General features: G+C 45.0%; 3 protein-coding genes across 4 annotated transcripts in view; 2 read left to right on the top strand and 1 right to left on the bottom strand.

The window, feature by feature from the left end:
• TTLL3 (tubulin tyrosine ligase like 3) overlaps nt 1-2,644 on the bottom strand; it is a 40,291-nt gene extending 37,647 nt beyond the window's left edge. Inside the window, exons 1-2 of the mRNA XM_025164876.2 lie at nt 2,486-2,644; nt 1,946-2,064 (exon numbers count right to left, since the gene is read on the bottom strand). Of these exons, the coding sequence (XP_025020644.1) occupies nt 1,946-2,064; nt 2,486-2,488 (122 nt within the window). The 5' untranslated portion in view covers nt 2,489-2,644. The remainder of the gene's footprint in view (nt 1-1,945; nt 2,065-2,485) is intronic.
• TADA3 (transcriptional adaptor 3) lies at nt 2,567-13,705 on the top strand. Of its 2 annotated transcripts, none has more exons than XM_007425387.3 (10): nt 2,567-2,613; nt 3,381-3,573; nt 3,720-3,939; nt 4,679-4,920; nt 5,420-5,525; nt 6,646-6,787; nt 7,786-7,889; nt 8,020-8,129; nt 10,969-11,154; nt 11,436-13,705. In XM_007425387.3, the coding sequence occupies exons 3-10, from the start codon at nt 3,733-3,735 to the stop codon at nt 11,626-11,628; spliced, it is 1,290 nt and encodes a 429-aa protein (XP_007425449.1). In that variant the 5' UTR covers nt 2,567-2,613; nt 3,381-3,573; nt 3,720-3,732; the 3' UTR covers nt 11,629-13,705. The 2 variants fall into 2 exon arrangements, with proteins under 2 accessions (XP_007425449.1, XP_007425450.1); XM_007425388.4 differs by lacking the exon at nt 2,567-2,613 and adding an exon at nt 2,633-2,764.
• Nucleotides 13,706-16,221: 2,516 nt separating this feature from the next.
• Nucleotides 16,222-24,503, top strand: part of CAMK1 (calcium/calmodulin dependent protein kinase I) — a 30,955-nt gene continuing 22,673 nt past the window's right edge. The window contains exons 1-2 of the mRNA XM_088134500.1: nt 16,222-16,381; nt 24,172-24,398. Coding sequence (XP_087990626.1) covers nt 24,313-24,398 — 86 coding nt within the window. The 5' untranslated portion in view covers nt 16,222-16,381; nt 24,172-24,312. The remainder of the gene's footprint in view (nt 16,382-24,171; nt 24,399-24,503) is intronic.

A 24,503-nucleotide genomic window follows, 5' to 3' on the forward strand; every position in this document is an offset into this window, starting at 1 on the left:
TTAATATTGATAACCATCACTATGTCTTACATAACCATATTTGAAACTTGCAGACCATCTCAGGTACATTTTATTTAACAAGCAAATGTACTGGAAAGGAAGGTGAGCTAGTAGATATCTAATAGAGTCGTATGTGCCAAACCAGAATGGAAACAAACCATAAATGAAACAGTCCATAATTTGTTAGCTGAACCTGTTGCAAGAGAAACTAGTTAGTCCAGTATTGTGAGTAGGTTTAGACTACTGATGCACGTAGACCAGGACTTCATCAGATGGGTGCACAGTTAACATTTTTATGTCACATGAAATACTGTTTTATATCTATTAAAACATAATCATGAACCTATAAACTCACTGTGAAAGAAGAGGAAAAGGTAAGACAGACTGACTGACTGGAGCTGAGAAAGAGCTCAGTGTTTTTTAAAGTGCTAGGTATGCATAAAGAAACATCCATATTTGCAAAAAGAACTAAAGGCAACACTGAGGAAGATGGGAAGGAAACATGAAAACTCTTATAGAAATCAGAGAGTTTTCAACTGAAATACACTTATAACACTCAAGGTTTGAAAATGGAAGTACAGAAAGGGAAGAAAACGAAGCAAAAAATGAAAGCTGACAACTACAAAGGCAGTGGCAATACCAGCAAAATAACCACAGCAACTGAAAAAAAATTACTGTTGCCAGACACAGCTATCCTTTCTGGAGAAACTGCTAGGAGAATGGAGATCTGAACATGTATGTATACAGTCTTTTTATATAGTATGATTTTTTTTTGTAATTTAATGTGGATATTTATATTTTTTACTATTTTTGATGTTTGATTTTAATTGTGAACTGTCCAGAGTCACCCACTAGGGGAGATGGGTGGCATGTAAGTTTAATTAATTAATTAATTAATTAATAAAAAATAAACATCTCAATGACGTGTGAGTTGTTTCTTGAAAGAAAAGTAACTCATTCAAATGGGAGTGTTCAGTTTTACAAAGCTTGATAAACCGTTTTAGATCAGCAGCAACCATTCAAGATCTGTGGATGCACCAGGAGCTAAGGGTCTATTTAAGAATCACTAATTTGGAATGAAGCAGTGGAATGAGGCAATATCACAACAGAACAGCATAATATATAAACCATGAATATTAGGCTGAATGCTTTTGCAACCACAAAATAAAGCAGAATAAATAGAAGCAAAAAAAAAAAAAAGTAAAAAATGAGATGTTACAACCTTAGTGGTGAACCAAATGAATCTAAAGCTACAACATCAAAAGACTGAATAAAAAGTTTTTAAAACTTCAGAAAGCATTTTGTGTGTGTGTGTGTGTATGATACAGTACTACCGGAAACCTTAGTGTAAGACAAGAGAACAGAAGTGAAAAATGTGCACAAATTCTTTTCACTAAGAACTTAGCCCAACATATTAATTGAACATTTCTTCCCTGGTTCCATGACAATCTTTATGACATGTCATTCATTTTGACACCTCCGTGCTGTTTTCAGAGTTTTGCATGCCATCAATTTTCTGTCCATCTCTATACATCTTTAAATAGCTTTGCCATCAACTGCCCTTTAGGTTTGCATTTGCTGTTTTAACAAATCAGGGCAGATCTTTTTCTTCTAAAAGCATTTTACTCAATCCAATTTCTGAAGGAGGGGAAAGCTACGCCTCACAAGGCCATAATAAAACTTTTCGGACACGTTATGTGACAACCCAGCTCCCTGGAAAAGGCTCTAATGCTGGGAAAGGCAGAAGGAAAGAGAAGGAGAGGAAGTGCAGCAGCAAGGGGGACGGACTCAGGTACAGTGGCGACGGGTGCACCGTTGGGAGACTTGAAAGAACAGGTTAAGGATAGGTCATCGTGGAGAAAATCTATCCATGTGGTCGCTAGGAGTCCAAAACGATGGCACATAATCAATCTCCTCCGCCTCCACTTAACCCTCAGGCACAGACCTGACTTCCACCTCAGGCTTGTTGTGTCGCTCTACCACCTGCGATGAGAAGTTCTCCAGGCACAGGGCAGCCTGCAGGGTGGCGCGCACGGCATTGAGATAGGGGCGCAGAGTGGCTGTCTGTGGCAGGGAGAGGAAAACAGCAGGCATCACGGGTTTTGTAGACCCTCAAGCCTAGTCCTTGAAATCCCCCTCCCGTCACCCAGAAGGGCTCTCGGCCGCTCCGATGTCAGCGAAGAGCTTTCCACAACCACGGAGGCAGGCGCCCTTTCTGGGTCTTGCTGCCTCAGGTCCCTCGCAGGGCCCAGCCGTGCGGGCCTCAATCCCGCCGAAGGGTTTGGCCGCACTCTTCCCTCCGCCTACGCTCCATCCTGCAAGCTACTGGCCGCTCTCAACCGACCTCCAGCCCAGCCTCCTTCTCCCATGCAGGCCTCCACCTCATCAGCCCCGCTCTCCCTCCCGCCAGTCTCGCCTACTGTCTCTCTCTCCCTCGCCTCCGCTCCCAGGGCCAGCGCCCCTCTAAAGCCCGCCGCCCACTCACCATGGCAGCAAAGAGACTGGCAGCGGCGGCACCCCGAGGCCTGGTCCAGAAAACGGAAGCGGAAGTGGCCACCACCAAACAAAATATCCACTTCCGGACTGCCTGGGCCGTTCCAACATGTCCCCCGGGTGAGTGCGCGAGATCTTAACCCTAATTCTTTTCTCTCTGAGGTATTAACGCACCAGACGGAGGATAAAGGGTTTCCGGGCGGCACCGAAGGAGATCGAAGCATCTCACGTAGGAACCGAGACAAATTCATTTTCCTCCCCCCATTTTTCGGTATGGTATGATCCATCCTCCCTGCCTCCATATTTGGGAATAAGAGAGGACCTGGGTGGGGTCAAAAGAACGCAGTTGAACGCGAGGAGTTCCCCAGCTCCGCGCCCTCACGGGTTGGCTTGTAGCCAATGAGGGCGAAGCAAGAAGGGGGAGCGTCTGGCCAATGACAAGACTCGATCGCTGAGGCGGAAGGGGCGGGAGCGAAGTCTCGGGGCAGAGGGGTTTTGTGGCGTGATACTTTCCCCTTCACCCTCCCTCCCGCCCCTGTGGCAGCTGGGAGTCTCCCTCGCGCGCGACTGCCGCGTCTCCGTGGGATACGCAGCGCCCCTTTTCCTTTCCTGGCGCGCTCCGGGGGGGGGTGTAACCCGGAAGGAGCCTCTAGACCCGGAAACTCCCCCAATAATCTCCCCCGCCTTTCTCCAGCGCCCCCTCCTGGCTTGTTTCCCCCCTCATTCATCATTTGTTTCTGCACCGTCCGTAGTTCTTAGCGCTTCCCATATCCTTTTTGAAGCAGCATCAGGCTCCCGTTCCCTCCATCCTCGTTACTTAGGACATCATTCTCGCCGGGCAGAGAGTTCCCTCAAATTTCTAGTCTGTCCTCTCCTTCCCTCTGCAGATTGTTCACTTCCTAGTCTCGTCTGCAGTATCTACCCGTCAGCCTGCATTGCCTGGTCATCCTTTGCTTTTTTAGATAACTTTTGTTTCTTACTCTATGGATTTTTCCGAATTCAACGATGCCTGCAGTGATATCTCCATCTCTGCAAGATTCCTGGCTGTGACGAACTCCTTGTCTCCAATATTTATGTAGGGTAAGATTTTTTGGTAGGGTAATTTCTCACTCATTCCCTCATCCTTTTTACTGTTATTTAGCAAATTGTTTACTGTTATTTAGCAAATTGTTTGCGTCACTCTTTATATGCTTGCCTCTGTCATGTTTCTTTTTTTCTTTTCTCAGGCCCAGCAGCACCATGTCTGAACTGAAGGATTGTCCCCTTCAATTCCATGACTTCAAGTCTGTGGACCATCTCAAGGTGTGCCCGCGCTACACCGCAGTACTGGCCCGCTCTGAAGATGATGGTATTGGCATTGAAGAGCTTGACACGTTACAGTTGGAGCTTGAAACTTTGCTGTCATCTGCAAGCCGCCGACTTCGGGTGCTGGAGACTGAAACCCAGGTCAGATGGTAATTAGCTTTCATAGAAAGAAGACCCTTCAGCTTGGGTCTTCCGGGTTGCTGCCCTTTATTTAGATATAATTGATCACACAGTCCTTATATCCGTGAAAGACAAGTAATCTTCAGAAAGTGAAAAAATAGCGAGGCCTGCTATCCAGATGGCAGAGCCCATGGAGGTCCCTGCCTTTAAGGACAGCTGAGAAACGATCACAGTCCAAGAAGCTAAACTTGTGTAGTCTTTAGATAGTGGCACAGTTAGTCACATCTGGGTCAGGAGACCATGTCCTTACCTTGCTCCTGGAGGATTTTCTGTCACAGTTAGCTGAGGAGTTAGTTTACGGAAGACTGAACTACCAGTGACTACTAGTCTCAATAGCTGTTTATTATGCTGCAATTACGGGCAGCATACCTTAAATACCAGTGGCTATTAGTGACATGAGGAAACACTGCCCCATTTTTTGTCCTTCTTCATGAACTTCCTAAATGCATCAGCTTAGCCACACATAACACAAATCGTACATGAGATAGACCTGCTGGAACAGAGTTGATCTGTTCCAGCAGGGCTTTTCTGATGTTAGTAAGAGTTCCATAATGCAGCAGTTCTGCAGAAGAATCCTTTTGCTGGTTTCTCTTTCCAGGTTAATAATATTGCTTTTATTCCAAGATAGGTATAGGTACCTAGCTACCTGACCTTCTTTTAACCTACCTGCTTTTTTCTTTCTTTGGTTCATTCTCATCAGATCTTGACAGACTGGCAAGACAAGAAAGGAGACAGGCGATTTCTGAAAATCAGCAAGGACCATGAGGTGGGTCCTTCTATCAAACATAGCAAGCTCAAGAAGCAGAAGCTAGATGTGAAAGGAAGCCACAGCACTCCAGGCCGGCCCAAATCCAAGAACCTGCAGCCTAAAATCCAAGAGTATGAATTCTCAGATGATCCAATTGATGTGCCCCGTATTCCCAAAAATGATGCACCTAACAGGTACCTATGAAAGAGTTTGCCATCACCTTCTTCATCATCATAAGTATTTACATTATGAAGCACCATGAAGAAATACATGTGTAGTTCAGCAGGAATGGCTAACCTCCAGCCTTATATACAAAAGAGGAGGCAGAAAAAAATGGGGCCACTAAACATACACCCCCAGCACAAAAATTGCCTTAACGATATCTGGCAATTATTACTGGCCCTCATTACATGGACTGTACTATCAGAATAAGTGCCCCGGGATCCTCCAGATGTTGAACTTCAATTCCCATAATCCCCATTCTCAGCATGACTGTCACATCTGGAGGCTCTGGGCTGGGAAAGGCTATGTTATTGCTTGGGTTAATGTTCTCTTCCTAGCCTTTCCTAGAAAAGGTTCCAGCTTCTTGGTAATCCAAATTTCAATGTATTATGTTAAGACAGTCATATGCCCTGTTATAACCAATCTTCCTGAACTGTAGTTCTGTTTCCTTCTTACTGTTCACATTTGTAGATTCTGGGCCTCAGTGGAGCCATACTGTGCTGACCTCACCAATGAGGAGGTTCGTACCTTAGAAGATCTTCTCAAGCCTCCTGAAGATGAAGCTGAACACTACAAGGTAAAAAAAATACAGCAGAAACACTTCATTCAATCTGCCCCAAATTTGGATTGAGTCTTAATTCTCCATTTAGTCCTCATATTAAACTGTTGTGTTGTATTTACTTTGGATCTAAGGCAAATTCTGTATCAGGCGAGTCAAGATAGGACTAAAAGGCTGTTGGGGTCTATACTGACTTTACTGGAGCACAGAGCAAATAATTCAGAAATCGCTAAACTACAACTTAGCAGTTCCAGTCAGCATAACCAAGTAGGAAACAATAAGTGTTATAGTGTTTTCTGTTGACTTGTCCTAATATTTTCTATGGATCAAAGCATGATAGTTGTTTTCAAGCGAGTATGTTTTCTCTGTTGAAAAGTATTTTAAACAATAGCATGCCCAAATCTGGACAGAGAGAACATCATTTTTTTCTTTAAGAATCCCACAGTTACAAAATTGAGGAAACAGTCACTTGTCCAACTTTACCTCCCACCTCCATCCCCTCAGTGCTTCTTAACCTCCTCTTTCTCATTGAATGATAAAACCCTGTTTGTTCCATCAGCTGGAATTGAGGGAACAAGGCTAGGGAAAAGTGCAGGGCAGAACAGGTTGTGATTCTATCCAGTTTTGCAACTGTGGGATTGCTGCAGAAAGAAACACTTTTGGTACTCTTTTTGCCCTGATCTTTGAGGCTCTTTAGGTGGAGGAAAGATGTTCCCATTTCCAGTTTATTTTAGCTATCCCTTCTTAGTATCTTCTCTGGCTCTACCAGCTCTATTTATTTTTGAAGAAAGTGTGATATCTCAAGGAAATTGGATCTACACAGACAGTAGAATTACATTCTATGCTGTGATGGGGATGGAAGGTTATACATTCTCCCCGCCTTAGATGTAAAACCGCTTTGATCCATTAGGTGAATATGAATATTGTGCTATAATCATTTAAAGTAGGACATTTAGGAAAGGAAGAAGAAACAGTTGAGTTGAATGGAGGCAGCCAGATTAGAATTCAATCTGAAAAAGGGACAGGGAGCATATAGTTACATTTATGTATTGAGACACAGTTGAATTCTTTTGGGTATATTTACCCTTTTGGTGTCTGAGCTGACTCTTGTTCATGCACCATTGTCCTGTCCTTGTAGATCCCACCCTTGGGAAAACATTACTCCCAACGCTGGGCCCAGGAAGACATGCTGGAGGAGCAGAAGGATGGGGCTCGGGCTGCAGCTACTGCTGATAAGAAGAAAGGCATCTTGGGACCTCTGACAGAACTGGACACTAAGGGTATCTTGAGCTACTCTGTGGTATCTCTTCCAGAATGGAAGAGACACAAGATGCCATTTTTTTCTAGAAAGATCTTTTAGTTTACTTTACAGGTACTCCTTGCTTAACGACAGTATTTGGGACCAGAATTTCCATTGTTAAATGATGCGGTCAAAAAGCACAACATCATATGACCACACCACTTAGCGATGACAGTTCTGGCAGTCCCTGATTACTGTTATTAAGCAAATCACCATGGGTTGTTTAGCAAGGATCTCACATGACCATGACTTCCAACTTCCTGCTGGCTTCCCCATTGACTTTGCTTTTGGAAACCTGGCAGAGAAGGTCACAAATTGTGATCACGTGACTGCGGAATGCTGTGACAGTCGGAAATCCAAGCTGGTTGCTGAGCGCCTGGATCATGATCACATAGCCCTGGGGGCACTGCAACAGTTGGAACTTCAATGACCAGTCATAAGTACCACCCATTCAGTGCTGTTGTAAGTTCAAACAGTTGCTGAACAATTGGTTGTTAACTGAGGACCACCTATATAAGAGGAGCAGAAAATCCACTGTCTTCTCACTATTGCTAACTTCAGTTCCTTGTTTCTGGGAGCTATCATTTAGCAGAAACAGAAGAAGTAGAGGTTTCCTTATCTCTGCTTTATGTATTTATTTATTAGCTCTAGACCAGTGTTTCTCAACCTTGGCAACTTTAAGATGTATGGACTTCAACTCCAGAATTCCCCAGCCACTGATCTTTAAATGAAGCCACAGGTTTGGATACCCTGATTGGGATCAGGGGTTTAAAGATGGGACTGGCTGGTAGTTCCTTAAAATTAGCATAGTGTGTAGGATAGTCAGTCCCTTCTGATGCACTGAAGGTTTAATTTCCTTCATTTTTAATAGTATGGTGAGAATCCCAGAATTTCCCACTGCAAAGTCCCACATTTTTGCAACTGGTACTCACCTATTCTTCTCAGTTCTCAGTTGCTTCTTCATTCCTTCCTCTCCAGATGTTGATGCTTTGTTGAAGAAATCAGAGTCCCAGCATGAACAGCCAGAGGATGGGTGCCCCTTTGGACCTCTCACCCAGCGCCTTCTGCAGGCACTTGTAGAAGTAAGGAGAGAAAAAACAGAGCTGGCTTCTTCAGCTCCAACAGGCTGAGATTTTCTAAGGGAGGGTCTAGTGAAAAGATCTCGCTCAGTCTCTATTCTTCCCCTCTCAATCCACTTCTCTCTCTCTCTAGGAGAACATCATCTCCCCCATTGAAGATTCACCTATTCCTGAGATAGCAGGCAAAGACTCTGCAATTGATGGTGCCAGCACTTCCCCCCGCAGCCAGAACAAGCCCTTCAGGTGAGCATTACAGATATTTCCTTTTTGAACACGTTTCATTCCTTAAAATATTTGCCCCGCTGCTCCTCACATTCAGCTGTTTGGGAAGCATCACAGAGTAATAGTGTAACCTAAGCAGGTCTGTTTAAAGTAATTCCTACTGAATTTAGTGGAGCTTTTTCACATAGGATCCAGAAAACCCCAACCCTGCCTGCCTTTCGTAGGGCTTTCAAGGCAATTTGTGTTCTGTCTGATATAATTGTTTTGGTTGTTGAATTGCCTTGGTGAAATTTGTTATGTTTGGTATATTTTTAAGATGGCTTACTTTTTGTTTCTTGTTGAATTACTCGGAGTCATTTTTAAAGGGTGGCTGTCTAAACTGAATAAATAAATGTGTGTCTAGCTTTGAAAAAAATCTAGACTAAATAGTTGAAGAAAAGCAGTATGCAAAGAGAATAAAGGTAAAGACCAGATTTAAGTGCCTTCAGTGCCTGAAGAACTTGGGATTGAAATTCATGACATCATTAAAGATAAAACAAATAAAATACTTTGAAACCCAAAGAAGGCAAAATGACTGGCTGCTGCTATGCTGAAAATCTCTGGGAAAAAAAGCAAAAGAGACAGAGGAATATTTATTTGTCCAGCCAAAGCTAAATTCCACAGAAGAGCAAGAAAAGACAAGGAGTTATACTGAAATAAGCAATGCAAAGAAATTGAGGGTAACAGTCAAACTGGAAGGACAAGAGATTATTTAAGGAAAGTATAAAAATGAAATTGAGCACAATAAAAGACAAGGCAAAGATCAACTGGAGAAAGAAGCCATGAAAAAATGTCGTGAAAAACTGTATCGATCCCCCACCCCCTTCAATGATACATACAAAATTATGAACACTGAACTAGAGTCAGACATTCTGGAAAGTGAAGTTAAATGGATCCCAGAAAAGATTGCTGACAACAGAGCTACGTTATTGATGATACACCAACCTAACCATTTAAAACCTTGCCAGGTGATATAGTTAAAGCGGTACTTGCAGTGTGTATGCAGCTGTGGAAAACACAGCAGTGGCCAAGGAACTGGAAAAGATCAGTTTAGATTCCATTACCAAAAAAGGGCAGCCTTAAAGAATGCTTAAACTACTAAACAATTACACTTCTGTCATAGTGCATTAAAATAATGCTCAAGATTTTACAATCCAGACAATCCATGGAATGAGAACTGCCAGATGTACAAGTTGGATTCAGGAAAATCACAGCTCCTGAGATCAAGATGTCTGTATTTGTTTTCTTGATTATACAAAGGGTTTTGATTGTGTAAACCACAACAAACTGTGATTAGCCCTTAAAAACATGAGCGTACCAGGCCACTTCATCTGCCCATTGCAGACTTTGTATGATGACCAGGAATCAACAGTTAGAACAGAAGATGGAATGGCTCAAAATTGGAAAAGGAGTATGCTAAGCCTGTTTACTGTCCCCTTTATTTACCTTCTGTGCAGAAAATATCACAAGAAATGCTGCGTTAAAAGAAATAGAAATTGGAATTAAACATCAGTAACCTCAGATAAGCTGAAAGCAAGAAATACTTAAGGAATCTCTTGTTGATGGTGAAACAACAGAGAACAAAAGCTGGTTGTATAAGTGTAATAAATAAATAAAATAGTCTGCTGTTTAATATTTTTAAGAAGCTGAGGCAATGCAAACCCAGTGAAGAGATGAAATAGTAACTTGGCTTTATCTTCCTAAGCTCAAAAGAAGCCACAGGAATAGTGACTGCAGCCATGAAATAAGCGTGGACATCACAAGTTTCCACATTGGAGCAAATAGCTGTGGAAGCTGGACCACGAGAAAGGCTGAATGAAGAAAAATTGATGTTTTGAATTGTGATGCAGAAAATCATTGAGAATACTTTGGGCCACAAGAAAAACAAGTCATTTAATACTAGATGAAGTAAAATCAGGCTGGCCAGTGGATGCTCTAATCAAGCTTAAATACTTTGGATACAAAATGTGAAAGCAAAAATCGTTAGAAAAAACTCTGATGCTCGGAAAAATCAAAAGAGTCCAACGGTTGACTTGATACTGTCACTGATGAAATAAGCATGCACATATAAGAACTCAAGCAGTTATCAACAGCCAGTCCTGGTGAAATCTTCTCCGTAGGGTCACAAAGGATCAATGGCAACTAAACAACTGAATAACAACAAAAACTCTCAGCCCATACAAACAATCAGTATTATTTGTAATAAAAAGCACATACAAATAATCAGTATTATTTGTACAAAAAGATAAGGATACCTTTTTTGAAAAAGAAGCAGGCAGTGGGAGGATAGCAATATTGGCCTCAGGTAGTGAATTTGCAGAAGGGCCAGCCAATGGAACAGTTCTAGGAAAATGGTTGCTGCCATACATACATACAGTCCTGCAGCAGATGCCAAAGCTCAGTGAATTGTCCCACTTGGCCTTCATTTCCCTCCAGCAGAGCTAGCTTTTTGATTTCCTGCAGCCCTGGGCCAGGGCCTGGAAGCCGATTAGTGCCTCAGAGATCTTTTCACTGACGTGGGGCATGGATTTGTTTAAAGTGGCTGTAGAGGAGTGATTGCAAGTTGGTTTGTTTTTTGGCAGGAACTGGGGTGTCTGTTGTTGGACCTGCCCTCTTTTACCGTCTTCGCCTGCATATATACTTGTAAAAAACCTCCGGATTGCGTAGCTTACGTGCATCACCTAAAGAAGAAGACCCCAGGAGTGTGGCAGAGCCTTTTCCCCACAGACCCTGCGGGCTGTTAAAATGTGTTAGTGAACACTGAATAGGTGTGATGTCCAGGCTCCTAGTAATGCTGCTTCTGTTGTCTCCTCCCCTCCAGTGTACCCCACACGAAATCTCTTGAAGGCCGCATCAAAGAAGAGCTGATTGCCCAAGGCCTGCTGGAGTCAGAGGACCGACCTGCAGAGGACTCGGAGGATGAAGTGTTAGCCGAGCTGCGGAAGAGGCAGGCTGAACTCAAAGCCCTAAGTACGCACAACCGGACCAAGAAAGTCGAGCTGCTCAGGTGAGCTGAGGGGCAAGTCTGATCATCCACTCCCACTGCTGTCTTGGTGATGCCATTACCTTTCCTCTCCTCTCCTCTCCTCTCCTCTCCTCTCCTCTCCTCTCCTCTCCTCTCCTCTCCTCTCCTCTCCTCTCCTCTCCTCTCCTCTCCTCTCCTCTTTTCTTTTTTGCCTTTTTCACCTTGAACATTTGTTCTCCGAAACAGAGTGGGAAAAACAGTCAGATAAAAGAGGTGAGGATCTGCAGATGCTCCCATTTTTGTTTGCCTTGTTATCCTTACAGGCTGGCCAAGGAGGAGCTGCACAGGCAGGAGCTACGGCAGCGCGTGCGCATAGCCGACAACGAGGTCATGGATGCCTTCCGCAAGATAATGGCAGCGCGGCAGAAGAAGCGTACCCCAACCAAGAAGGAGAAAGACCAGGCTTGGAAGAGCCTCAAGGAGCGTGAGAGCATCCTTAAACTGCTAGATGGTTAACGCTACAAGACGCCTGGGCGAGCTTCTCCGTTTGAACCTTACTAGAGGCCCCAGCTTAAGGGGAGACGTCGGCTGCAGATGTAGACTGTAGCAGCATCCTTCACTGGCTTATCATCACTCCTCTCGCTATATTCCAGCTAGGCTCTGGACAGGTTGGCTTCCAGCAGCGTGCCTTCTCTTTCTGGGTGTGGCTTTGAGCCCCGTGCCGTGAAACGAGGGCACGCAGTCCCTCTTTTGACATCCGTAGGGACGGCGTGCTCTGGCGCGAAGACGAGACAGAACAAAGCCTGTGTTAGCCTTTTGCGCAAAATACTAGGTTTCAGGACCTGTCAGCAGCATAAACTGGAACAGATGGTGGGCCACTCTTGACGCTAGGTTTTTTTTCCCTTTCCGCTGCTATTCCTTTGTTCGTGTTAAGGGGAGCAGCATATTGGAAGCTATAGGCACAATGAAGGTCATGTGAAGGAGCATAATTTCTCAAATGCCTGTCTTTTCTTGCATTTGGGAGCAATTTATTGACTGTGGCTGCACCAGATATATTTCATCAGCTCCTGGGGCTGATCTAAGATGAAACAGCCAGGGAAGCTCCAAGACATGGATAGAATTGCTGTTCCATGGGTGGTGTAAGTAAATGCCTGTAGTATTCAGTTGTGAGCAGTAGAGGGAGCAGTGTGCCTCCTTCTGCGTCTCACTGTTCAAGCATCGTTACAGTCCAAACACTGTTAAGGATGAGGTGTGCATCACTTGGCTGGACATATTTCTGCAAGGCAGCTATGATGTCTTTACTTCCTATTTTGCTCAGTGTCTTCCTGTGGTGGTATTGAGGGTTGTGCATTCTCTCTCCTCCTAGCTCCCTAGAGGAGGTAGGAAGAAGTTGTCCTCCATGGAAACAAGCAGAGAAACGCTAGTGGGTTCTGGAGCAAAGGGCCGAGGAGAATCCAGCATTCAGTGGTCCGAAGAGGGAAAATGAATTTAGGATTTTGGTGGAATGGAGTGAGTGGCCCAGACTCAGCCCATATCAATTCCAGAAACACACAATTCAGTACCAAAATAACAGATGGCTAGAAGGGTAGTGAGGAAACAAATGGTAGGATGGGAGGGGCAAGGGGGGAGGAGAGATTCCCTCATCCCTTGGAATCTGTATTTTACCCCAGCCTCACTCAGAAACTCCAAGAAAGTGAGATAGTAAGCTGGGAAGAAGCCTAACCAATGCCCTTTCATAAGAAGAGACATGGAAGAACAGTTTCTCCATGAGCCGTTCACAGGGAGGGGAATGATCCGTTGTGCTCCCATGGTGGTTTCCTGCAAGCAGCAGATGGGTTGATCCCATTTTGGGAGCTCTTGTTTCCACCAGCTATTTAGCAGGCGAACTGTATGAAACACTGGCGGGTTGGTGGTGGAAGAGCACAGGGGCAGGACAAGGCCACCTGTGTCTCTTCCTCACTTGGGTACAGATAAACCATGGCCCCGGGAGCCTGCTTGTCTTCATCAAAAAGCAGTGTGTATTTAGTCTGCCTGCCTGTCATTTCTTTGATTAATTTCACCTTCTGGCCTCAGGCTCCCTTTGTATCGCTGACTGTTCCAGGAGGAATGTGTTCACTCTTACTGAAATTGGTCATAACACAGTTCTGTACAGGGAGGGGGGCTTGATTAGTTCTGTGTTAGCCACAGAATAGCCACTGAGAAGAGATTTGAGCACGTTTGCCTTTGCCTTGGATTGTGTCTGCCTGCTGTATGTGTGGACTTCTTCCACCACCAACTTCTTAAAAGTTTGACTAATCATTCCTAGTTTTCTTACTAAGTATACGAAGTCTGTTTTGCCCCACCCCCAGTTTGGACTCCGTTTTGCTTCCCTGTTTACCAGCAAGTTTCAACATTCTGCCCATTGTGTGAAGGCTTCAAACTCCATTGCTTTGAAAAACATAAATGGCTTTAGGGAATAGCCAGCAAATAAAAATATGTGCATGGCAAAAGGATGCTAGGTAGAAGAGCTGGCATTTGGAGAAAGGATCAGAATTATCCCCAAAGAATTAATAAATCCAGGAGTTGCTGGTGGCTGTGGTATGTTTGAATTTTTTTTCCAATTCTTTGTGAAGGGGCCAAGAGTTTGTGGGGCAGGGTGGTATTGCACAGTGGCTGAATGTCTAGGTTCGCACAACATGTTGATTCATTGTTAAATATTCTGTGGGTGGGGGGTCCAATATATTGAACTAAAAGCTAACGAAACTGGCTGGGTTTACACAGTACTCTAAAGCAACCCCCAAAGGGTTAAATGTGAAGTTAACATGTTGGGTGCATATGGCTGTTTAGCTGCCTGGTTAAGTAAGTTGTGTGATCTTAGTCAATTTAGTGAACTAATGTGATTTCTGCATAACAGACTGATTGATTATGTGCCATTGTTGGTGTCGACTCCTAGCGACCGTATAGATAGATTTTCTTCATGATGATCTATCCCTAACCTCTTCTTTCAAGTCTCCCAATGGTGCACCCATCACCACTGAAACTGACTCCATCCCCCTTGCTGTTGGTTATCCTCATCTTCTCTTTGCTTCCACCTTTCCCAGCATTAGAGCCTTCTCCAGAGAACTGGGTCTTCGCCTAACATGTCCGAAGTAGGATAATTTGAGCCTGGTCATTTGTGCCTCGAGTGAGAACTCTGGGTTGGTTTGTTCAGTGATCCTTTAGTTTGTTTTCTTGGCTGTCATAACAGAATAGGGACTGTGAAAAGTTTGCCTGGAATGTTGGTCTTAAGAAGAAAACATTCCACAAAGATACTTGCTTTCCCATATTCTATAAAATCGAAATGATTGGCACAGAGATGAAGACGTGGATAAAGCAGAGAGCAGGATTGTGACATATAAAATTAGCTGTTGTGCACAATGAAGAATATATTGGACAGAAGGGGAAATGTTCCAGATGCCAAAAGTGGATGTTTTCTGTAATTGGGCTGGTGTGTTGTTTCAGGAATCATAGTTAATTTATTCTGTTTATTTACAATTTTTGTAACCTGCCCCAAACTAAAGATTCTGGGTGTGATCCAAAAAGGACAAAAGATTAAAAACAAGATAAGACAATCTGTCCCAAAATAATTCAAAGAGATGAACTCCCAAGGCATCAAACAGGATTAAAAGCCGGGTGGAGTAACATTTTGGCAGCTTTACAAATTAAAAGGCAACAGGAAAAGAACTTGGAAATCAAGCAGTGTAAACAACATTTCTGTTCGAGTTCTATCCTGGCCACTTAATACTTTAAATGTCAGTGTCCTGTCATAACATTTTTCAATCTATATCTGAGGACTATCATTTTAAAAAAACACAACTAATTAGGCTTCACTGCACAATCTTCTTCTGCTCTTCAGAATGTCATCCTTTCTAGCTCTGCACCTCCAGGTTACATCACTATGCTGCATAGAAGATAATGGATGGTAAATGTTGTTCAGGGACAATGGAGTCAGGTTTATATCCTCACTCAGTAGTCTAGCCTAATAGCCTACTAAACAATAGTCTAGCCCAGTAACCTTTTGTGTGTATAAAATAGATAGGAAGAACCAAGTATGTTGCCTTGAACTGGAGGAAAGGGAAGATAAAAAACAATAAAAGCCAGTGTGGATTGGTGAATGGATTGTAATGTCTGAACTTTGCAGTCAGGCAGCGAGTGGCTTTTAGTGTTGGTTGTCATATCTGTAAAATATGGGAGAATTTGGTGGTGCTGACAAGGAATACAACAGACTTAATTTGAGCTGATCTTAGCTCTAGAGACACCACAGTACACTTGGCACCCTCTAATTGTGTTGGGACCACAGCTCCTAGAATTCCCTAGGAAATGTTTTTCAGCCAGTGCTGGTCGGGAAACGCTGGGATGGTCCCAATGCAACTGGAGGATGCTGAATTGAGGAAAGCTGTACAGGTGCAGAAGGATCCAGATATTACTCTCATTTACTCTCAGCTGGTGAGAATCTCCCAGTAACTGCACCAGTTGAATCTCTGTCCTGCCCAACCCAGCCAGCAAGGCAGTGGTTACTGTAAATTCAAAACAGAAGCACAGCAGCGGGCTGAAGAGCTGCCGGGAAGGAAAAAGGTGAACCTGTAAAAATGAAAATGATCATCAGACTAATTTTCCACGTAGAAGTTCATCCCTGCAGCAAAAGCTCCGCCGAAGCCGTGCAGAACGCCTTCACTCCCAAGGTAGGTATAACTTTCGGCAAAGGTTTTGGAAATCCGAAATTCCAGAAAGAAGGAAGACCCGGCGCACCTCGGTAGGAATGAAGCCCTTGTTCGAGTGAATCCAGGAAGAGCTGTCTTCTTGCAAGGAGAGACTAGCCAGAGGCCAGCGGAGAAGGAGAAGGAGAAGGCGAGAGCGGGCCGCAAGGTGCAAATGACTGCACCATCCCCGAATCCAAAGGCTACTCAGCTCCCGGGCGGGCGGCTGAATTTATGAATGGCCGCCTCCCCCAGCTCTCCCTCCGGTCTTGGTTAATTTGAGTTTAAGCCCGTCGCCGGGCCGTTCCCGCCTCTGGTGCCGCGGATTGGCTCTCTCGGGCGGCCTAACTCCGCCCGCTCGGGCTGACACCTCGCGGGTGGCCGGAGAGCGAGCGCACAGCTGAGGCGAGGAGAGGAGAGGAGCGGGACCGACGCTTCCTCCAGCTCCGGGCGCAGCAGGGTGGGGCGGGGTGGGGCGGGGGTCGCAGGGGCTCCTCCCGCCAGCCCCCCCTCCCCGAGAAGCCGCCGGACGCACCCGTCGCGCGCGACCCACCGTAAGTGAGCCTGGCGGCGCGGGCAGACCGGCAGGGACGGAGCGGTGACTGCGTGGCAGCGTCCGCCTGCCTCTGCTGCTTCTGCCGCCGCCGGCGCCCGGGCGCCTCGCCGGTGGAGGCTGTCGGCGCGGCTGCCTCCTGCCGATGCTGCCCGCGTGTTGCGGAGGGGAGCGTGCAGCTGCGCCCTTCTGGGCGAGGGTCCGGGGGTCTGGGTTGGGTTCGGTCGGGTCGTCCGCAGCTGCTTCTATGCGTGGTGGGACAGGCAGCCCTGCAGAGTTGGTCCCCTTGGCGGCAGGACGCCTGTCCACCTGACAGGCCATTCGGAGGGCTGGTGGTGGACGGGCCCGTCTGCCCCTTCTTAAAGCTGAGTTGGTAATGCCCGGCGAGGGCGATCTCTGTTTTCATGACCGTTTCTCCTAAATCTTGACTGGAAACAGCCCGACTGCAACGGCGGGACTTATGGTTGCAGGAGCCCAGGGTTGGGGTTGTGGCTTCTTGTGCAGTTGCCCCTTTGGCTTAGTGGTGGTTCTGCTCTTCCTTGATGCCCGCCCTCCCTGCCTGCCTGCCTGCTTGCCCGCCCTCCCTGCCTGCCTGCCTGCTTGCCCGCCCTGGGCTCTGCACAATGGTGTGACTGTACCCTGTGCTTGGAAGGTGGGCATCTGCTTAAGTGAGCACTAGGTTGGAGCAGGGGGTAGGCAACCCCCTGCTGCTTTCTATTTTTAAAATGATGCTCCCAGAAGTCCCTGCCCACATGGCCAATGCAGAGATTATGGGGAATAGAGTGTGTGTGTGTGTGCGCGTGTGAATTAGAAGAGCAGTAGATTGCCTGTGCCTGAAACGTTTGCTGCTTTTGAGTTGATACAACAAAATCTGTCCTGGATTCTGTACCTGGTGATGACAGCTGACCGTGGCCCCCTTCTTCCTGCTGACGCCTGGGTACATATTATTTCTGTGAATAGACTGGCTATCTGTGAGCTTGCGGAGACCGAACTCTGTAGAACTCTGTATAACACGACAGGTTGCCTTTTTTGGCTTCGGAAGAGCCAAAGTCTCCCTATGCTTTGGGACGTGTAGGGAGAGTCGAATTCTTTTCTTTGAACTGATAGGTTGGTCTGTATGCCGATGTTCATTGATTGATTTTCATTCAATTGGAAAGACTCATCTGAGTGTGAAAATGCGGGATAGAACTTGGTCGTAATTAGCTTCTGTGTCTGTGTGCAGGTCTGCAGGTGGTGTGTGTGTATTTCTGTAAAGGTAAGCCTGTGATTGTCATTGCTCCTGTCTGCCTTTGGGTGTGCGTATTATATAATTGTTTTGTAGATATGTAGGTTCGTTCAGTCATTGCTGCTCTTATCAGTGTTGTGCATAGCTTTCTTCCTACTACAGTAGTCTAGTTATCTTTGCGCTACCCCATCCCAGCATCCTCTAATTCAACTGCAGCTCCCCCACCCAGCTGGCTGGATATGATGGATTTTGTAGTCCAACATACTGGAAAGGCACTGAGTTGAGAAGAAAGCTGCCTTAGCGATTGTCACCATATGGGCATATTTGAAAACTTGGCAAATGACCCCCTCCCTTTGCAACACTGTTTCCTCCCCTTATTAATATTGAATGTTAGCATTTTCTTAATTCTTGTAAAACTGTTGCTGTGGAACCACACGAAGGAGGCAAGACTGCGATTTGTCACATTCAACATTTCTTTGGCGAAGAGATCTCATTGTCTCAATGCACTGATCCTGCTGTTTGGAGGATAATGGAAATGGGACTGTCCCAGTTGGTGACATTAAATGCTACTTATCGGATTAATAATGTAGATTCTGATTGTGGACAGCTTCTGCGCTGTCATAATCATCATGACTTGCCTTATACCTTTTTTTCTTTGTTTTTGTTTTCTGTGGGAAAATTGTGTTCAATACTGTTCTGTTTAGTATCTGTTCATCTAGCAAGATGTTGCAGTTGCTTTGCTGCTGCTGCTGCTGCTGCTGAAAAACAGGTTAGCCAGCTCCAGGAGCATCCACAGGACAAGGTATCAATAAGATGGTGGCTGTGGCCCATGTTCAAAGCCCTGCCCCTTTTTACATGCACTGTGTGTGTGATGCACAGAAAGGGGCAGGGCTTCAATCACACTGTCACAGCTGCCATCTTGACTTTTTTGACCACCTCCTGCAGACACTTGTGGGCAGCTCCCGATCGTTCTGTTCTACCACATGGCTTCCACCAGAGATAGACTGGGAGCGATCCTTCTCAGCTTTCTCTAGACCCACAGGCAGTCGGGCAAACGTGCCACCTCTCTCCCATCCCCCACAGGTACTATGCAATCTGTATATTTATTCATTTATTTGATTGCTCTCTCATCTTTCCCCTACAAGTTCAAGGTGGCTTATATGAGGATCTCCACGACCCTACATTCTCACAAGAACCCTGGGAGGGAGGTTGGGTGCAAAGGAACCCCAAGTAATATAAGTACCAAGCCTCAACATAACAAGGAAAATCTAACACAGTACAAATTCCTGGCTGATGATGTAGATTGATTGATTGAATGATTTAGTTAATTTAGTCAACTTGCAGGTGCAACGCTGGGCAGCTAACATCGTATCAAAAGCAAGCCCAGAAAATATCCAAACAAAAAAGAAAACAAATAGCAAATCTGAGGCCAATCATTCTCTTAGCCCTTGTAGAATGTCTCATCTAACAACCTGGCCCGATGCCTGAGGTAAGAGCCAATTTTTCAAAGCCTTGTGAAAGGCCAAGAGGGTTGGGCCATCAGGATCTCAGGGAGGGGGGGAAGGAGTACAGGTAGTCCCCAGTTTAAGAATGATTCCATTCCCAAGGTCTCTCCTTGAGTCAAATTTGTATGTAAGCCAGAACAGTATCATTGTATAATAGTATATAAGTAGTATTGTGTAATGAACTCAAACCGTGGTGTATTTAACCCAAATCATTGTGTATTTAACTCAAATTTTGCTACAATAGGCTCCGTTCTTAACTATGGGTCGTCCTTAAACCGAGCGTTCTTAACTCAGGGACTCCCTATATGCTATTCCACAGGACAGGTTCTGAGACAAAGAAGACACACCTTCTAGATCCCCTCAGATGGCATTGCTTCGTAGAAGGGACCCAGAGCATACCACCCTTTCAGATCTTGCGGGATGGACTGAGATGAATAGAGATAGGCAGCTCCTCAAATAACTTGGCCAAGTGCCATGAAGAGCTTTATACCCTGGGAGCCACAACCGTTTGTTGAGTAGTAGTGTCACATGGAACAGTACCCATAGCTACCTACACTGCTGCATTCTGGACAAGCTGCAGCTTTTGAGTGGTCTTCAAGGGCAGCTCCGTGTAGAGCATGTTGTAAGAGTCCAAGCAGGAAGTTGCATGTTGATGGCAAGGGCTTGCTCTGAGCATGGTCTGTAGTGGCTGACTCAATGTGGCACTGGCTGCCTGCCTGGTTATGAATGAAACCAGGAGCACACTTGCCTGGTTATGAATGTGGTAGCGTTTCTCTGTCTGCTGTTGCCACTCCTGCTTATACCAACTTGTCTTACAGTCTTCTTCCTCTTTGAGAGCTATTATCAGCAGTCAGATGGGTGGTTTCTTGGCTTGGAAAATACCGGGAGATCTGATAAGATGCAATAATGGTTTTAGATTGTTTTCTTTTCTATAACTATCCCAAGAACCATCAGCAGCTGCCTGGTGCAATCAATATGCCCTTGGAATTAAACCAAATCAAGAGGATCAAGAATAAACGGGTGCCGGTGCCAATGCCACGATTCCACAGAAGATGCCTTAAGAAAACTTCAAGTTTTCTTCATTTTGGCAATATACTTTAGGGGGAGGAATAATTTTATGGCCCTTTTGTGAAGCAGTTGAGAGCCCATTGTTTACCTCCAGAAAATCTGAGATTGTCAAATTGGTGAGGATCCACCTCCTACCTACTCCTGTAACAAAGGGGTGTCTTGAAAACAGGCAGAAGCAGAAACTGTAGTTCCACGTTAAAAGTGTTTGTAATTTGATCTTCTGCATCTTCAGATTTCTTTTTAAAGAAAACTCAGGTTGTATGACTTTGCCTGAGGCCTAGATAAAATGTTCTAGGCTAGGCTGTTGGCAGCTGGTAATCTCCCAAGATCTCTGTGCAGAGGAAGATTCCCTCCTTCCTGCCATATATACAGATTGCTGCTTCTGAACCACACATGCAGTGGCCTGTTTAACCCTTCCTATCTCTTGCCATATTTCTCTTATGGAACAACTGCTCCCTGTTATATGAAAGCAAAGATACGTTGCGTACGATGCATACGCAACTGCAGAAGACAAGAATGTGTGACCATCCAGATATTGCTGGAGTGTATTCCCCATCATCAATCTCACCACTAGCCATGTGGGCTGAGGCTGAGGGAAAATCAACAATATCTGGAGAGCCACATATTGCTGCCTATCTTGAACATAAAGGAAGAAATCCAGTAGAACAACTCTTGCTGCATTACTAAGGATGATTAAAGGCTCCTATGCCATTTGTGAACACGCAAGCATGCGGACCAGCAGTCTAGGACTGCCTTTGTAGTATCCTGCTAAATTTTCTGCTGGACCCTCACTGGCAAGTATAGGAAACTGGATGGAAGAAATAAAGACATTTGGAGGTGGGTCAGATACTGATGAACTACAGCTCCCAAGAGTCCCAACCATCAGAGTCAATGATGAGGGATGTGGGAAGATGTAGTTCAGAAATATTTGCTAAGCTTTCTGTTGGGCTCTTCCTGACAGGTGTGTAGAGCTGGTTGGCAGGAGAGAAACTTGTGTCCCTCAAATGTTTCTGAACTACAACCTCCAGCATCATTAGCTAAGATGGTAGTGATTGCTGGGTTCTGTAGCTCATTAACGTTTGGGGGCAAACATACTTTCTCCCTTTCTTGACAATGTCCCACAGAACTAAAGAGATCCAGTGAGGTAAGGTTGCTAGATTGAAGAGACTCCAAATTAAGTCTTTGTTGAAGCATGGCATTCACAAGTAATCTTGAGCTGATTGCTATCTCTCATAGCATTTTTTGGAAAGATAAAAACAAGAGGGAGTCCCCAGGTATATTGAACTCCTAGAGAAAAGGTGAGATGTAAGACAAGAATAAATGAATACGAAAGGTTCAGGACTGGAACTTTTCACCAGTGACCAACTAGGTTTTGTGCCTCAGATGGAGGACAGATTGGGCCATTCCACATATAGATGCTGGCAGTCCAAACTTGCTTCCATGCTGATGGTAGGATAATATCCTCCAATGCATTTGAGAGCAGCAAGCTAGTACTCTATGGGGGATACAGGGCAAGATGCACCCAATTATAGCCTGTAATACCTGATCAGATCTCCCTGCCTTCCAGCATTTCTGCCTGAGTTGGAGACCTCCCTCCTAATTGGGGAACCACACCTGCTCCATCCTTCACTGTTTGTTTTTTTTTAAGAGTCAATCTCCCTATCCTTCATACCCTAGGGAGTATTAGCTTCTGAAGTGAGAAAAGACACCAGGTGGAAAATGGCCGTCTCCAGGTTCTTCTGCCTCTATTTCTCTGCCTGCCCCCAATTCTTCTGAGGTAGAAAGGAGCCAGAGTGTGGAATAAACCAAGATAGGGAAAAAGTGGGGAAGGGACAGAGATAAGTAGGTAAGTATCCCTCTCGCAAATCAAATCATTAGCCTTCATTTAATGGGGTGGTGGAAACATACACTGAGAGTAGCACCCAGGTCTGCTAAATAACATGGAGAAACCTGAAAGCTAGTCCTTCAATCCATGCTCAGATCAAAGTGGCCTTAATTAAAAATTAGGTGCTTATCAAGAATATGGGATTCACACCCAGAGAGCTTTGCTGTAAAGGTCTCAAATTATATAATGTTGACTCCTGAGCCTCAGACACTATCCTTCATGCCTTTCCCTGGAAAACACTGCTCGGAGGCCCTTCGCTTTTTAATCTGCTTTATTACATTATTTTGATTTCAATTTCTGAGTGGCATGTTCACATCTACAAGTCTAGGCTGAATATTCTATACTGGTTCCTACAAGGCAGGGCTTCTGTTTCTCCTGGAGGGGAACATGTTTGAATTTTTAATGATGGCTGTGAAATAAATATTTGTGTTCAGGTGGAAAACCAGCAATATGAAACAGAGAGTGGCTTTCTATTTTATGCACACACACACGCACACACAATTGGCTTGCAGAGACAAGAGTTATAAGCTGATGCTTTGGATCATGGACGCTAATGTGAGGTTTTGAGGGAGATGGTCTCTCAAAAGAAATTGAAAGTTAGAGATACTGGTGACTACGATCTTGATAAAAACAGCAAGTGGAGTTGAGGTAACAACTCCAGTTCCTTTAGTTCACACAATAAACAATCATTTCAGTGTCGCATTTTGTGTTTAATGCTTCAACACCTGTATGTTCATACAGGATGAACTTTCCATCCATTCCATGGTGCAGCTATCTTGGGAAAACAACCAATTTAAAAATGCATGTATAAAACCTGCTCCCCTCCCCTCCCCTCCCCTTTCCTTTTCTTCAAGATCTTCCTGTGGATTAAAACCTAGCATCACTTGGAGAAAGAAGACCGAGGAAGATTCAGTTCCCCCAACACATTCGCTTTCCACAGACAGCCATTTTTTGAGATGGTGGGACATTCTCAGACCTTAAGACTAGGTGTATTGGTTCATGCTGAACTGGGGAAGGAATCTTCTTTTGGGAGGTTGAACACCCTCACTCCTTTAGTTGAATGAATATCATTCGAGTACCTGCTTGCTGGGGTGTGTCTGTCTTTTACCAAAAGCAAGCCACCTTGCACTGTGGGAACTTGAGCCAAGAGGAACTTTAATTGCCCTCACATGACTTTACTAAATGGGATCTTGGGTGGGTGAGGAGGGCAAGACTACTGTGTCATTACTTTTTAAAACATTGGTGAACAGCATGTGCGGGCATAATGCGTTTCAAATATTTAAATTATACCCTTGTTTTTTCAGCCACAGGCAGAAGTTCAAGCAATGCAAAAGCAAAATCCTCGTGACCCAACTACCCTAGTCTTAGCTAGTCTTTACTAGAAGCTGGCTAATATTTCTGGAAATGCTAGCTGTGCCTCCTACAGAGACACGGCATCTAGTTCTTAACAGGGTGTGTGTGAAAATCTGAGCAGATCTGACCCCGAGGGACCATGTTTAAGGCATAGGAAGGTGCTGTATTTTCAGTGTTTGCAGGCACTACAGCTGTTTCCATGGAGACAGCTGTAATGTTACCAAACAGGATAAAGTCAGAGCAATATGCTGAAGGGTGCAAAGATGAAGAGGAATTGGGAAAAGAAGGGATAAGATCCCTGCTGACCCCATGAAGCTTTTGTTATGGAGATGTGGGGTCTGGGTAGGTCTTTTGGGCTACAACTTCTCAGAGAGGCTTTTCAGCTGAGGGACTTTCAGAGACTTTGCCAACTATGGACCGAGTCTGTGTGCTCAACTGATTTTAAGCTAACCCTTTTTAGCAAGGACGATAAGCACAATGGCTGATATAGCTTAAAGCCTATTCACTGAAGGGAAGAGGAAATTCTTGCTTCATGTTGTAGGAGAAGAGCTGTGTTAGTTTAGGGTAGCAAAAAAATCAGGTGTCTGGGAGCACCTTTTCTGAGTAACAAATTCTATTAAAAGGCAGAAGCTTTCACGAGCCGTAGCTCACTTCATCAGATGCAATGCTCCATATGTATAGGAGAGCCGAGCTGAATATGCAGTTATTTGTCCGCCTCACGTTGCCACCCCTTTCTTTCTTCTGCTTAATTTCAGGGTGAAGCCTTCAGACGCCTTTGTTCTAATGCCATCTGCCTGTACTTGGCTAGCTAGACCTCGCATTTACTACATCTGCCTGCTTCTCTGCTTCAAGCCAGCTGGGAATTGAGCAACCCAGCTCTTTGCCCAGGAAGAACCATGCCCCTGGAAGATGATGAACTCAGCTGGAAAAAACAAGCGGAAGATATCCGGGAAATCTACGAATTCCGGGAGGTGCTGGGCACGTGAGTTCTTTCAGCTTTAGGGCTGCCTGGGTAGAGGCTGATACGCAAACTGTTCATACCCTGGGATAAACAGTTCCAGTCAAGAGCGTCAGGATTTGAACTTGC

Source organism: Python bivittatus, unplaced genomic scaffold (assembly GCF_059951505.1).
Source record: "Python bivittatus isolate LINGU-HERP-01145 unplaced genomic scaffold, Pbiv_v1 ctg000080_np1212, whole genome shotgun sequence".
In the NCBI taxonomy this organism is placed as follows: Eukaryota; Metazoa; Chordata; class Lepidosauria; order Squamata; family Pythonidae; genus Python; species Python bivittatus.